The 16,233-nt window shown below is 44.4% G+C and overlaps 1 protein-coding gene across 1 annotated transcript in view; it reads left to right on the forward strand.

Moving 5' to 3' along the window:
* Positions 1–5,449: 5,449 nt before the first annotated feature.
* CEP164 (centrosomal protein 164) overlaps positions 5,450–16,233 on the forward strand; it is a 74,063-nt gene continuing 63,279 nt past the window's right edge. Inside the window, exons 1-2 of the mRNA XM_043480783.1 lie at positions 5,450–5,598; positions 15,487–15,589. Of these exons, the coding sequence (XP_043336718.1) occupies positions 15,508–15,589 (82 nt within the window). The 5' untranslated portion in view covers positions 5,450–5,598; positions 15,487–15,507. The remainder of the gene's footprint in view (positions 5,599–15,486; positions 15,590–16,233) is intronic.

Here is a 16,233-nt window from a genome sequence, read left to right on the forward strand (position 1 = left end):
ATGGATAGAGAAATCCTAACCAATAAGGTGATTAGACACAGGTTAAACAAAAATCAATATACAAATATATATATATGGGGGAACCTTGTATATAATAAAGATGACACTCATACTAAAGGGAAATGGATACATTTATTAATAACTGTTGTTGGGATAATTGACTGCCTTTTGGGAGGAAAGAAAACTAAATCCCTATCTCATCTAAAAACAAACTGCAGATAGATCAAAGAGCTCAACATTAAAAAAACAAAACTACAGGGACTTCCCTGGTAATCCAGTGGTTAAGACTCCGCACTTCCACTACAGGGGCAACTGGTTTGATCCCTGGTCACACAATGTATTTGTCACACAATAAAGAGATGAAGGGTGAAAGTGAAAGTCACTCAGTTGTGTCTGTCTCTTTGTGACACCATGGACTGTAGGCCACCAGGCTCCTCTGTCCGTGGAATTCTCCAGGCAAGAATACTGGAGTGGGTTGCCATTTCCTTCAGGGGATCTTCCCTGACTCAGGGATCAAACCCAGGTCTCTCGCATTGCAGGAAGACTCTTTACTGACTGAGCCATCAGAGAAATCACCTGGTAAGCAATCACAGGAGCATGGGTTTGAGCCCTGGTCACACAATGTATTTGTCACACAATAAAGAGACGAATGGTAAATGTCTATAATATACAAAGAGCTTCTATAAGTCTATAAAACCCCCAACAACCTGGGAAAAATGAACAAAGAATATGAACAGATATTTGATAGAAGAAATTCAGATGGCCACTAAACATATGAAAAAAAGTTCAACTTCATTAATAGTGAAAGCACACAAAATAATATTTAGATAACCATCATCATTTATTTATTTTTGCCTCTCACATTGGTAATATTTGATGTTGGTGAAGGTATTGGTTGGACTGTAAATGACTCCATTTTTAGAGAGAAATGTGGCAATGTTCGTAAAAACATAAAAAGTGTGAACTCTGAGCAGTGTCACTTCTAGGATCCTATCTAACAAAAATCCAACAGTATTTCAACATTATGTACAACATCAAAACTTTGGAAGCAAAAAAATGATTATCAATAGGGACATGAGACATTCAATCAATGGAATCTTATATAACCATTATAAGGAGTGGAGTAACTTCTATGAGCTCACCCTCGAATGTTTATGACATGTTCAGTTGTTTGACATTGTAGAATAATATGTACCTTTGATCTCATTTCTGTAAAAATTAGAGTGTATGCACATGTGCATATACATGCTTGCACATAAATTTACATCTGCATAGACATTAAAAAGTCTTCAGCAAAGGTGGGGACTGAAATGTCAACAGTGATTTCCTCTTGTCTGAAGTGTGGGGTTCTTTCCTTCCTTCTTTTGCTCATTTGTTCATTCAGCAAATTTGTTTAATGCCTACTACATGCTAAGCACTGTTTTAGGCACTGTGGACACAATAAATAAAATGGACAGAATCCCTATCTTCATGTAGCTTATGCATTCTAAGGTAGGAAGACAGACAATAAAGAAATAAAAATTATAGCATTTCAGATGGTGATATGCGCTTTGAAGATAAATAATGCAGAGAAGGAAGATGGAAAGGCAGTTTGAAATTTTATTTTTTTTAAAGGTTATTACTTTATTTATTGGCCCCACAGCATGCAGGATCTTACTTCCTTGACCAGGGATTGAACCCACACCCTCCACAGTGGAAGCATGGAGTCTTAACCATTAGATCACCAGGGAAGTCTCCAGTTTGTAATGTTATTTATTTCTTTAAAAAATTTTATTTATTTGGTGGCACCATCTTAGTTGCAACAGGCAGGATCTTTGGTAGGGGCATATGGGATCCCCTGCACTGGGAGGATGGAATCTTAGCCACTAGGCCACCAGGGAAGTCCCCCCAGTTTGCAACTTTAAGTAAGGTGGGTCAAAAGTGTAGAGGAAACATTTCACATCTCTACATACTTTTTGAAAAAAAAAAAAAAGGTGGGATTGAATGTTCTTCTTATTATAAAGATGGTTTTCTGTATATTACAATAAACAGTATGAAAAGAGAAGAAAAAGTTCTAACAGTGGAGTTTCTGACTTGGGAGTGTGGCATAACACTTGAGAATAATTTGTTTTTTTCTCCCCCATCTATTAAAAAAAAAATCACTCCTAAATGTTCATTCCTGACTGCAAAGGGTAATCTACAATGTGTGAAATTCTGTTTTGCTTCCTCACTCACTGGATATATTATAGTAAGTCCTCTACATGTGAACCTCCGAGTTGTGAACTTTCAAAGATGAGAATGTGAAGACCTGATGGAATTGGAGGCCAGGAGAAAGAATGAAGAGAGACAGGAGGAAGATCTTCTTCCTTCCTTCCTTCTTCCAAAGAGATTCATGACACAGGTAATGGTAAGAGAATTTTGTTTATTTGAGGAGGCACTTGGTTTTTGAGGCACCAGATCTAAATGTAGAATGGTACACAAAGTTTATAGCAGTCATTCAGAATGCAATCTGGTGCCACCATGTTATCTGTGATGAGAAAAAAAAAAGAGCTACTGTAACCCAGATGCTTGCTCCTCAGAATAAAAGCGACAACAAACCTAGACAGTGTATTAAAAAGCAGAGACATTACTTTCCTGACAAAGGACTGTATGGTCAAAGCTATGGTTTTTCCAGTAGTCATGTACAGATGTGAGAGTTGGACCAAAAAGAAGGTTCAGTACCGAAGAATTGATGCTTTCTAACTGTGGTGTTGGAAGACTCTTGAAAGTTCCTTGGACAGCAGGGAGATCAAACCAGTCAACCCTAAAGGAAATCAACCCTGAATATTCACTGGAAGGACTGATGCTGAAGCTGAAGCTTCAGTATTCTGGCCACCTGATGTGAAGAGCCAACTCATTAGCAAAGGCCCTGATGCTGGGAAAGATTGAAGGCGGGAGGAGAAGGAGACGACAGAGGATGAGATGGTTGGATGGCATCACCAAATCAATGGACATGAGTTTGAGTAAACTGTGGGAGATGGTGAAGGACAGGGAAGCTGCAGTCCATGGGGTCGCAAAAAGCCAGACACGACTGAGTGACTGAACAACAACTACCTAGACATTACTGGATTGTTTTTTCAAGAGAGTAGATAGAATTGAATTCAGTAAGGAACCAGAACCTGTGCCATCAATGTCAGGTGTGAATCAAATTGCAGCTTGCCCTCTGTCTCCTATTGCTGATGATCCTTTAGCTCTACCATCTCCCACCTCTTCTCTCTCCTCCAGTCAGTAACTCTTCTTGCTAGTTCACTCGATGCCAGCTCCTAGATGCCAGCTGTGGTATTGTACTACTGTACTTTTTCAAGGTGCTATGACACTAAAAATGTTTTACTTTTTGTTTGTCTTTTTATGTGCATATTATTTGTGTGAAAAGTATTATAAACCCATTACAATACTATATTACAGTACTATATAGCTGATTGTGTTAGTTAGGTACCTAGGCTAATTTTGTTGGACTTCAGAACAAATTGGACTTAAGAATGGGCTCTCAGAACTCTTTCATATGTAGGGGACTTACTGTACTGGCATATCAATTGATGTGTCATTTTTGTTATTTTCCCCCAAAGACTTGCTTTGTTAATTATGTTTGCCTAAGGGCAGTTAGAAATTAGTTTGCATTTCTGAGTACAAATCTACAGGGAAACCTGATAGAATGCAAATTGCTTATCTGTGTGGGGTAACCTCATTAATCCTATAGTAACCCTTATTTTATTAGCTTTCCCCATGAGAGAGCAAGGGACACAAACTAAGGAATAAAAGCTAAGAATTTTGATGGCAATTAATGTCAGCTAGATTAATTGCAAGTTCTTGGATGGAAGGACCAAATCTATGAATGATTTATTGAACCCCAGTTTTGTGCAAGGACTGTGGTAGATGAACTGGTGAGTTCTCAGAGTCTCTTCCCAATCTGTCCCTTGGCCCCTCTATGAGACTTTTTTTTGGGGGGGGCCTGCGCTCAGTCTTCATTGTGGTGCTCTGGCTTTCTCTAATTTCAGTGAGCAGAGGCTATTCTCTAGTTGTGTATAGGGGCTTCTCATTGTGGTGACTTCTCTTGTTGCAGAGCACTGGGCTCTAGAGTGGGCTTCAGTGGTTGTGAGACTTCTAAGGAGTGTGGAGAAGAAGAGGAGGCCATGATTTGTCCTCTACAGAGAGAAAGAAAAAAAAAGGAGTACAGGCAGGACTGCCATAGGAAAGACTTGAAGTTAAACACAAGGAATACATTCTAGATATCTGCTTTGGGATCCACAGGAACACTGGTCTGAGTTCCTCCTTCTGGGATCAGGCCCTGAGTGGTGCTGGGACTAGTTTCTGGGCTTAGCAGGAGCCAGAGGCATCTCCCCCATGAAGCCTGTCAGGAGCTGCTCCAGATGATCCATCTTTCTCGGCAAACAGGTAACTTCACTTTTTCGCTCCCTGGTTTTCCTATTTGTCTTGCTGATCATTGAACCCAGGGTAGCCAAGGCAAAGCTGGAAGACGATATAAGGAGCCATAGGAACCGCAGACATTCTTTATTCACAGTGAATAAATACACTGTGAATAAATACACATAAATAAAGCAAGGCAGATGTGCTTTACTCTCTAATGGCTGATTCAGCAGTGACAACTCAACTCGCCCACAAGAGCGTCACAGGTGGTGATTATATAGGACAGCCAAGCAAGCACACCACAATGTGCCGGATGGGTGCTCACAGTACCACACATGACCTCAGCTGTAGGACATGAGTGGAGTGGGATGAGAGAGCCTGACCACTGCTACCTGGCCAATTGTTCTTTCCCTACACCATTAATGTAGTGGCCAGAGCTGGAATTGTCCTAAATTTCCTCGGGAGGTTAAGGATATGTAAGAGAAAGGAAGATTTGCCCTTGTGAAAACAAAACTAAAGCCTTTGAAATTATTAGTAACCCTTCTGCTAGACAGGGTGTGTTGCGGGGCTTACACACTGTGCTACTTCTTCTTAAACAGACAATTTTAAATAGTTAAGACAGATATTATTATCCTCTTCTTGCAGAGATGCAAACTGAGCCCTGCGCTCCAGTAAAAAGATGGGTAGTGGTCTCTTAACTCCTGAGTGGCACGTGAGAGTCTTTTGTTTATTAAAGCCTGTAGGTTGATTATTGAGGATCAGTGTATTATTCACCTGAAGTTAATTATACTACTAAAAATGATGAACAAAAATTACCTTAGTTAATACACGTTACTGTTGATACTGTGAATGATCCTTTCCTGCCCGGGAAGAAATTGCCCCCATGTCTAAATTCAGAACCCTCTTTTAACTTCAGGCGGAAACCAATCTACTATATTGGACTACATTTCCCATCATACAACGGGAAACGTGCAGAACGCCTCCGTGATTCGACGGGACCTTTAACCAATCCGATGCCAGGCTCTCATTCGGAGACCTATTGACTACAGGTAGAGGCGGTACCCTCAGTTGCTAGGCTGGTACCCTTTCCGGAAGTGGTTGTTGGCCGCTGCAGGGCAACACCCCGGCGTCCCTGGAAGCGGGAGCTGGGGTGGTGCTGGGGAGGCCGCGTAGAGCCGGGAGCTAGCGCCCTGGGCCTCCCGGGCTGGGGGACAGGTGAGAATGCCCTCGAGGGAGAGGTTGGGTGGCGGGGAAGGGAGGGAAGCGGGAGAATCGAGGCACATTCCTGTGCCACCCAGCGGGATGTGCACGAGTGTGGGCGGGAACTGAAGGAAGAAGTGAAGATGGAGCGCTCAGTGCGGCTGTATCCAAAATCTGAGTGGCGGGAGGGCCTGGGCTGGAGTGCTGGCGGGGCAATGAGAGTGGGCCCTGGGCCACGAGTGTGGGCTGGCGGGGGCCCTAGCTTGTTTGTCCTGTTCGGAGTTAAGTGTGTAAGGCCGGCCTTCTAAACCTTGCTTGAATACTCCTCTCTTGGGGAAGCTTCCCCGGTGTCCGAATCCGGGCAGGCCCAACCTTCTGCCGTCTTTTGGTCAGCTGGGGAAGATAGTAAGTTTTTTTGTGTTTTTCTTTCCTTGCATTGATTAAAAAATCCACCTCCGTCTGGAAGTGCCCTCCTCACTTGCCTTCTACGACTCCTCTGTCTCTGCTTTTCTAGTCCCGCCCCCCCCTCCCCCCCGCAATCAACCTTCGCAAGCCCCTCCTTTCTACCCACCACACTCCGTCTTGGGGCTATTTCACCCAGAGTTTCAGTTCCTATGTATTTAACAGTTACTCCCCAATTGGCTCCCATCTAGACCTCTTTTCTTGAGGTCCACTTGCTTACTGATCATCCCCAGCTGAATGCTGACCTAACCTTCCTGGTCCCCCAGATCTCTTCCTTCTTTGTAGCTCCTGTCCCAGTGAAGGACTTCATCCCTTCACTCACTTAGCCACGTCTGCACTTGTAATTCATTCATCTAAAATATGCTGCAAATATTTGTTGGGCATTTCCTATATCTAGGCAGTATGCTAGGTGGGGCTATTGGGCAAGGCATAGCAGTGAACAGATGATCACAATATACTGGCGTAAGTGCTCTGATTGTCCTCTTGTTTCTCCCTCACTTACTGCAGACATCAGATACTATTATTCTACCTCCTACAACACCTAGAATCTGGCCCTTTTCATTCTCACAGCCACTGACTTCGTTTATCATTTCTTGCCTGTGTTTTCAGGATAACTTTCTAAGTGCTCTCTCTGCTTCTGTTCTTGCCCTCCTCCAATTAGTTTTACACAGCTGTCAGAATCATCTCTCTAAACTACAGATCTGATCAGGCTGGTCTCCTTTGTGAAATCCTGTGATGGCTCCTTGTTATGTCAAGATGCAGCCACAATCCTCCCAAGCCATTTATCATGTGTTCCTTGCCTTCCATGGTACGTCTTTCTCCTGCCATTGTCCCTTGTGTGCTGGTCACTCTGCTTGAACTATTATAAAGAAAGTTCAGCACCAGAAAAAAAAATATTTCCTGGAGAAGGCCCTGAGGAGAACGTGGAAGACATTAGAGTTAATTATGTAGTGGTGATGAGCACAAAGGCTTCTCTTAGTACCTCAGTGGTAAAGAATCGGTCTGCTAATGCAGGAGATGTGGGTTTGATCCCTCGGTCCAGAAGATTCCCTGGAGAAGGAAATGGCAACCCACTCCAATTTTCTTGCCTGGGAAATACCATTGAGAGAGGAACCTGGCGGGCTACAGTCTATGGGGTCACAAGACAGTCACACGACTTAGTGACTAAACAAAAACAACAGATGAGCACGGATTTGGGAACATCTTTGGCTTTGAATCCCAGCCCTGCCACTTACCTGTGGGGCAAGTTGCCTCAGTTCCCTCATCTGTAAAATGGGGATAACAACTAGGTCTAAAAGGGTGTTTTTTAAGAGCTTAAGGCTTTCGATTCAGATAGACATGGATGCATGCATATTCTGCTGTGCCATTTACTAGCTGTGAAACCTTGAGCAAGTTTAAGTTTTTTTTAAATTTGAGCCTCAGATTAATTTTTTGAAAAATAAGAGATTATAAAAATCTCTGTTTAGCAGAGAGGATGCGGTGAGATGATTTATATACAGCACTAGTACAGTTCTTGGAACATAGAAAGTATTCAGTGAATATAAGCTTTTGTTGTCTTCATTAATTCTCTGCACCTGCCGTATACTCTGTTCTGCCTCTTTGCCTTTGTACAAGCTGTGTTTTTGCCTCCAAATAACCTTAGTCCCTCATCCTGATGAGCTCCTTCTTAACTTTCAAAAGCTATCTCGATGGTCCTTTCCTATGCAGTGTTTTCCCTGATCTCCCAAAGTAGGATAGGTTGCCCTTGCCTTTGTATTCTGTTCTATTTTCTGTTACTTCCCTTAATGCACTTAACACACCGCATACTCATGTGTTTACACATTTGGCTTCATAGCTAGCCTGAGCTGAGGGTACCAGCTTTGTAGCCCTGACAGCACAGTGCTGACCATTCAATAAGTGGTTATTGGATGTCTGAATGGCCTTAATTTATATTCCCTGGTACTAGATCTGTCCCCTGGAGCAATGTAGACTATGCCCTTTAAATAAGTGAATGGTGAGATGGTTGGATGGCATCACTGACTCAATGGACATGAGTTTGAACAAACTCTGGGAGGTGGTGAAGGACAGGGCAGCCTGGCGTGCTGCAGTTCATAGGGTTGCAAAGAGTCAGACATGACTTACTAACTGAACAACAATAACAACAGCTAACATTTATTGAGATTTTACTATGTTTTGAGTATTTTACATGTATTGAATCATTTAATCCTCATAACCCTTTAGATAGACATTGTTGTTATCCCTGTTTTGCAGGTGAGGAAACTGAGGCAACTTACCCAGGTGGTAAGTGATAGAGCTGAATTCAAAGCCAAGAATGTTCCCAAGCCTGTGCTCATTACCACTACCTAATCAACTCTAATGGCTTCAGTGTTCTCCCCAATGCCTTCTCCAGTAAATCTTCTCTTTTCTGGTAGTGAACTTTCCTTATAATTGTTTGAGCAGGGTGGAAGAAATAATACTCAGGGAACCCTAAGTATGCATATGTGTGTGTATGCTCGGTGAGTATACAGGTGTGCTGAACTTTTTGGCTATGCCTGTTAAATTAGACCACATGCATAGGAAGGTAACCACGATGTGGGGAGACTGGGAACCAATGGCATGTGATGAAGGGAAGGGAGGTGGGAAAACTTGACTTGGAGTAGAGATGCCTTGGGTGCTCTCTGTGGGTCCAAAGGGTAGAACAGGACAAATGGGAGGAAGTTTCTTAGAAACAGATTTTTGGCTTAATGTGAGAAAGACCATTTAATAGTTAAGAGTGATCTAACTGTGGAATTGGCAGTAATATCAGTAATACTGCTAAATTTATTTAACATATTTTGTGTATCAGGGACTGCGCTAGGTACAAGTATTGTTTCATCTTCAAACAGCCTTTTGAGGTAGATTATCATGGCTGATTTGAGTTATGTGCATGAGGTTACTGAGGCTTAGAGAAGGGGAAGTACCTTGCCTAAGGTCAAGCAGCTGGTGAGCAAGGGAGATGGGATTTAATTCGCCTGTTTCTGGCCCCCAAACTGGTGCTTCGACCATTAATGCTACCTGACAAAGCACAGAGGAGAACTTTGGTGTGGGAAGGGCAGTTGGACCAAAGCTCCTGTGGTTTTCTTCTGGCTTTTGAGATTCCTCTGTTGTCTGTTAGTGGTTTAGAGCAGTGACCAAGCTCCTACCTTTACATAGCTTATTTTAGGCTTGGTTGCAAAATGCAGAAGGAGGCAGAGGCATGGCCTCAGAAGTCTGTGGTTTAACAGGAGAGGTAGAACACATTCCCATGGAAGAGGTCATGTGGAAAATTATATGCCTATGAACACAAGAAAACCTGTGTGCTTTGTCCTGGAGTGGTTGTAAGTTGACAGGAGAGGCTGAGGTTAGTCAGGGAGGGCTTCCTGGAGGAGGTATATGAGCCATTCCTTTTTTTTTTTTTTTTTTTTGCTAGATTCTGGGATTGGCAGGAGATGGGTGAGGACAGTTGGGTGACCCTCCCCCAAAGCTCTGTGGCTCAGTGAGTGTTAGGCCTGGTGGCACACCCATGTCATCAGGTTTCATCTGCTTCATTGGTAAGGGCTGCATGGAGTGCAGTGTGGATGGTCCTGAAGCCTCGTCGATGGTGCCAAGGTTGACAGTGCTGTCCCTCAGGGTCTCAGGCTTGGTGGGAAATGTTAGGACACGTGTCGTGTATTTGCCGAAGCTGACCTCAGGGCTGTTTTCTTAGACCTCTCATCTTACCCCCTCTCGCCCAGGTTATCATCAGCTCTCATCTAGATTGGCTCATGGTTTCCTCCCTAATCGCTCTGCAGCTAGTCTGATTTTCTTCTTTCCAGCCTGGCCTCCGTTCCTGTCTGTATTTCCAGTGGCTCCTGGAGTAACCTCTTTCAAAATGTGTATCTGGAAAACCCTTTCCTGACTTCCAGCTCTCTGGACCTTCCAGGCCAAGTTCTTGGCGTGACCTGGCTGCCACTCACCTGCCCAGCATCGTCTCCGACAGCCCTTCTCCTCACTTGGTGTTCTTTCCTGTTGGAGGGCCTTTGCACTTGCTGCTGCTTTGTTAGAACACCTTTTTTTTTTTTTCTTTCTTTTTTAAAATTTTTATTTATTTATTTATTTTATTAGTTGGAGGCTAACTAATTACTTCACATTTCAGTGGGTTTTGTCATACATTGATATGAATCAGCCATAGATTTACATGTATTCCCCATCCTGATCCCCCCTCCCACCTCCCTCTCCACCCGATTCCTCTGGGTCTTCCCAGTGCACCAGGCCGGAGCACTTGTCTCATGCATCCCACCTGGCCTGGTGATCTGTTTCACCATAGATAGTATACATGCTGTTCTTTTGAAACATCCCACCCTCACCTTCTCCCACAGAGTTCAAAAGTCTGTTCTGTATTTCTGTGTCTCTTTTTCTGTTTTGCATATAGGGTTATCGTTACCATCTTTCTAAATTCCATATATATGTGTTAGTATGCTGTAATGTTCTTTATCTTTCTGGCTTACTTCACTCTGTATAAGGGGCTCCAGTTTCATCCATCTCATTAGGACTGATTCAAATGAATTCTTTTTAATGGCTGAGTAATATTCCATGGGGTATATGTACCACAGCTTCCTTATCCATTCATCTGCTGATGGGCATCTAGGTTGCTTCCATGTCCTGGCTATTATTAACAGTGCTGCGATGAACATTGGGGTGCACGTGTCTCTTTCAGATCTGGTTTCCTCAGTGTGTATGCCCAGAAGTGGGATTGCTAGGTCATATGGCAGTTCTATTTCCAGTTTTTTAAGAAATCTCCACACTGTTCTCCATAGTGGCTGTATTAGTTTGCATTCCCACCAACAGTGTAAGAGGGTTCCCTTTTCTCCACACCCTCTCCAGCATTTATTGCTTGTAGACTTTTGGATAGCAGCCGTCCTGACTGGCGTGTAATGGTACCTCATTGTGGTTTTGATTTGCATTTCTCTAATAATGAGTGATGTTGAGCATCTTTTCATGTGTTGGTTAGCCATCTGTATGTCTTCTTTGGAGAAATGTCTGTTTAGTTCTTTGGCCCATTTTTTGATTGGGTCATTTATTTTTCTGGAATTGAGCTGCAGGAGTTGCTTGTATATTTTTTTGATTTTTCCTTTGTCTGTTTCTTCATTTGCTATTATTTTCTCCCAATCTGAGGGCTGTCTTTTCACCTTACTTATAGTTCCCTTTGTGTGCAAAAGCTTTTAAGTTTCATTAGGTTTTGTTTAGTTTTGCTTTTATTTCCAATATTCTGGGAGGTGGGTCATAGAGGATCCTGCTGTGATTTATGTCGGAGAGTGTTTTGCCTATGTTCTCCTCTAGGAGTTCTATAGTTTCTGGTCTTACATTTAGATCTTTAATCCATTTTGAGTTTATTTTTGTGTATGGTGTTAGAAAGTGTTCTAGTTTCATTCTTTTACAAGTGGTTGACCAGTTTTCCCAGCACCACTTGTTAAAGAGGTTGTCTTTTTTCCATTGTATATCCTTGCCTCCTTTGTCAAAGATAAGGTGTCCATAGGTTCGTGGATTTATCTCTGGGCTTTCTATTCTGTTCCATTGATCTATATTTCTGTCTTTGTGCCAGTACCATACTGTCTGATGACTGTGGCTTTGTAGTAGAGTCTGAAGTCAGGCAGGTTGATTCCTCCAGTTCCATTCTTCTTTCTCAAGATTACTTTGGCTATTCGAGGTTTTTTGTATTTCCATACAAATTGTGAAATTCTTTGGTCTAGTTGTTAGAACACCTTTATCTCCTCTCTTTGGTGACTACCTATTCATTCTTCACTTTTCAGCACGGGCTTCATCTAAATCAGGCACATATCCTTCAGAGCTCTTCCCCAGTTAAAGTTATACACTTTTCTGTGACTGGTTTGTCTCCTTGCCTCACTAGACCAGTTCCAGGGGAGTAGCAGCTGAATCTGTTTTTAATCGCCTCTCCAGTGCCCAGCAATAAATAAATATTGGATTGGCCAAAAAGTTCATTTGGGTTTTTCTGTAGGATATTAAGGGAAAATCCAAACGCACATTTTGGGCCAACGCAGTATTTCTTGAATGAATAAGTGATCTCCAGCTGCCATTAAACGAATATGGTTTCTCTTCCACTACCTTCCTCAATCCTGCAATCCCTGTTCTTTTCACCCTGTCCTTGCCTACCTCTTTCCTGAAGCCAGGAAATAGACCTCCCACATTTTAATTTTTTTTCCGGCAGAAGATTTGTTTGACGTTTGAGTGATTCAGGAATTTAGATTTTCCACATTCTTCCCGAACTTTATAAATAGTTTAACACAGACAGTTCTGTAAGTAGCTAATGAGGCATTTTGCCAGGAAGACAAGAGATTTTACCTGCCCCCTCTTTCTGGAGATGGCACGTGTCTAGGGATAGGGAAGTCTGTGAAAGGCAGAACTTCTCAGATTCCCTGAGTTAGTTGGTGCGGTGCCTTGTATAGATCACTGCCTGTTGAATTGAATAAGGAACAGCCTGATGTTTAGGCCACTGTGATTCCTCCACCCATAGAGATCCTTTCTTCTTTCCTTGCCCTCTCCTCTCTGACTCAGGATTAATGATTCTGAGATCTCTTTAAGCCACCAGCCTGTGGACCACGTTCTGCTGCCCTGGTTCTCAGTACTTCTTGCTTTGCTTTTTCCACGTCAGAGCCCTACTTACGGTAGACTGCATGGGGGGCATTACAAGCATTACATCCATAGGTGTTACGTGTTCTTCGGGGAGGGAGAGAGCATCTCACTTGGGCTTAAGTACTGCCGGGAAGAGTGCTGCTTTCTTTAGCCTTTCTTCCTGAGGCCCTAAGTTACTGCTTGGAGGTGCCATGGTGGGACTGATGGGTGGCAGAAGGTCGGCTCCATTGGGTCCAGTGACAGACACAGGGAAACATCTTTTTTAAAAAGCGTTTTTGCTTATTTTTGGCTGTGCTGGGTCTTCGTTGCTACACCTGGGCTTTCTCTAGTTGTGATGAACAGGGGCTGCTCTCCAGCTGCAGTGCGTGGGCTTCCCATTGCGGTGGCTTCTCCTGTTGCGGCGCACAGGCTCTAGGGCACGCGGTCTTCAGCGGTTGTGGCACTTGGGCTCAGTTGCCCTGCGGCATGTGGGATCTTGCCAGACCGGGGTCGAACCTGTATCCCTGGCATTGGCAGGTGGATTCTTCTCCGCTTTACCACCAGGGAAGTCTGGGAACCATCTTTTGTGAGTCCTAAGGCAAGACACCTCCCTTGTCCATCTCTCACCTGCCAGGGCGCAGCGAGGGCTACGGAATGGTCCTTCAGAGATCCTTTGTGTTTATCAGGGACCCCCCTCCAGAGTCACTGACCTGGCCATTTCCTGACCATTCTTTATGAGCTGTATCCCGGCCTCCTTTCTGACGACCAGGTCTGTCTGCTCACTCCCCTGCTGCGATGGCTGTGTCTTGCTCGCCGCCCCAGGTGAACACTGCCTGCTTCTGAAGAGGCGGCTGCAGGAGATGTCAGAAAGTTCCTCCAGGCTCCCTTTGGTCACAATGGGATGGCTGACATTGCCTCAGTGGGGCTGTCTGCACAGGCTACAGGCTGACTTGTCCTGACGGCATCAGGCTTCAGTGTGCGAGCTCCCACAGGGGACTGGTGCTGTGACCTGGGGTCCTGAGGTTGTTGAAGGAGTAGGGATGCGAAGGGAGGAACAGGTCTGGAACCACACCAGCCTGTCAGTTGAAGAATGTGGTACTGCCCCGTCCCTGAGCTAGAAACCTTGCATTCAGGTTGGGTTCCTTTCCACTCTTCCTGCCCCCGCCCCACCCCATCCTGGTCCGGTTGATAGCTTAGGTGAACAGTGTGGGATTCGTGATCTCTGAAGAAGATTTAACTTGGGGACCAGGGACCAGGCTTGATCACTCAAGAACTTTTGTGTAGCAGAGTTTTATTCAAGTGAAAAGGGACTTCGAAAGCTTCTGACATAGACATCAGAAGGGGAATGGAGAATGCCCCTCTTGCTAGTCTAAGCAAGGGAGTTGTATACTTTTTAAATTAGTTATTACAATAAATCAACAGAATGTGTCAAAGTTGTAAAGATCTTACTAGACCCACTCCCATAATTTACATTTTTAAGATAACAGGATTAGCCAGAAGGTTTTCAGTAAGGAGAAACTGTCTTCAAGCAGGATACATTGTTGTTATATTATCCTTATTACAAAGTTTAAACTGAGTTGTTTGCTATGTAATCATCAGTTCCAGGCTTAAAGAGAAAAAAGTGTTTTAGGTGCCTAAGACTAAGGAATGTAGAGAATAAAAGGTGTTTGTCCTTTCCTCCTCCTTGAGAATTCCAGACCCCTATCTCAAGAATTCCAGAGCCCCAGACCTGCCTTTCGCCTCAGGAATCCCGGCTTCCTATCAACCTGCCTAGGAATTGACTCTGTCTCTGTTAAACCTAACATCACATCGTCCCTTATGTCTATCCCTATTTCTCCATTCCCACTACTTCTGCCCTAGCTGAAGCCCTCATCATCTTTCCCAGGAACCGTAGCCTCTTTAGTGATTTTCCTGACGCTAGTCTCTGATTTCTCCAATCTGGCCGGGCCACTCCTGCCAAAGTTCTCATCTTGAAAAAAAAAGGCCACTCTGTGTTACTTTCTTCCACCAAAGCCCTCAGTGACTCCCCTCTGCTACAGGGCAGAGTCAAGGCCCTTCCCATCCACCAAGCTCTCCATGACCAGGCTTGGCTTCCCCGTGGTCCCTGCCATGCATGCTGGCGTTGGCGCTGCATAATGCCTTGCCTCAAAGGCTGTTCCCTCTGCCTGGGTTCTTCTCTCCGCTCTCAGAGCTCTTGTTAGCCTTCTGTACCCGGTTCCTTAACAAAGTCTGCCTTCATCCCTGCACTGGGAGTGTGGGACCTCTTTCTTAATACTCCCCAGAGCAGAATGTGTTTTTTCTCTTCTGCCTCCTACTGCTGGTGAAGCTGTGTGCCTGCCGCCACTAGACTGTAAGCTCCCTGAGGGCTTCGCTGAATGTCAGTAAGGATGTGCAAATAGGGCCACATGTTGAGACAGCCTGAGCGCACTGGGGGACATTGGTGTATGGGGGTGCATGTGCTGCTAGTTATTTTGGTGTCTCACTAGGGTTTTCTAGCAGGGGTCAAGGCTGTTAGTTCTTACTCATCTTTGTGGGCAAGTGTATGACATCAAACCCTTGAGAGAGCTGGGTTTCCAGAACTTTTGTGGTCCATGGAGTCTTCAGCAAGGCTTTGGGGGAGGTGTGTCTCCAGGAACATTTCCAGGTACAGAGCCTAAAAGGCCTGTAAGTTCTGAGCTGTTGGTTCCCTGTTCCACTCTCCCCAATGTCTGGAAAAACCTCCTTTCTGGCCCAGCTGGCCTGCAGGACCTGGGCTGCCCAGGTGCCCCAAGACCAGCTCAGCTTCTCTGCTTCTAAGCTGGGGCACTGATTTTTCTCTCTGGGTTGGGGATCTAGGCGTTGGAGCTCAGACCGATCATGGCCGGCAGACCCATCCGCATAGGAGACCAGCTGGTTCTGGAGGAAGACTATGATGAGAACTACATCCCCAGCGAGCATGGTAAGAGGCCCCGAGGGTGTCGTGCTGGTTCTGTGAGGGCAGTTGTTGCTGATTTAATTTTCGTCCTTCTAATGTAGAGGAGGGAACGTGCACGGGGCTGCTCGGTATCTTTGGGTTACATCCACGGCTGGCAAACTATAGCCCATGGGCCTCACCTGGCCTGTAGCTTGCTTTTGTAAATAAAGTTTTATTAGAAAACACCCACACTTACTTGTTTATATGTCATTTATGGCCGCTTTCACACTGTAGGGGCAGTATTCAGTCGTTGTGACAAGAGACTGTACAGCCCACAGAGCCTAAAATATTTACTTTTTACAGAAAAAGCTTGGTGACCTTGGGTCAAATCAGTGATTAATTTTAAATGAAAATATGGTAGAGGATATCATAAAATACAGTATGTCCTGAGGCTAGGGGAAACTCGGTTTCTTTTCTTTTTTTTTTCTTTTTTTTCTGACAACAGCAATGACCAAAGGTCATTTCTTTGGGCATCTTGTGCCAGAGTGAGAATCCCCTCTCCCTCACTCATTGGACAGGCTGAAGGGCCCAGAGTCATGGCTATTTAGCCTGTGGTCCTCCCCAGTGTGCTCCCTCATTTCCTTACACCTTAGTATCTTCACATTCCTCCCCCTTCCTCCACCCCTACT

The sequence above is a fragment of the Cervus canadensis genome, chromosome 11 (genome assembly GCF_019320065.1).
Source record: "Cervus canadensis isolate Bull #8, Minnesota chromosome 11, ASM1932006v1, whole genome shotgun sequence".
Classification (NCBI taxonomy): domain Eukaryota; kingdom Metazoa; phylum Chordata; class Mammalia; order Artiodactyla; family Cervidae; genus Cervus; species Cervus canadensis.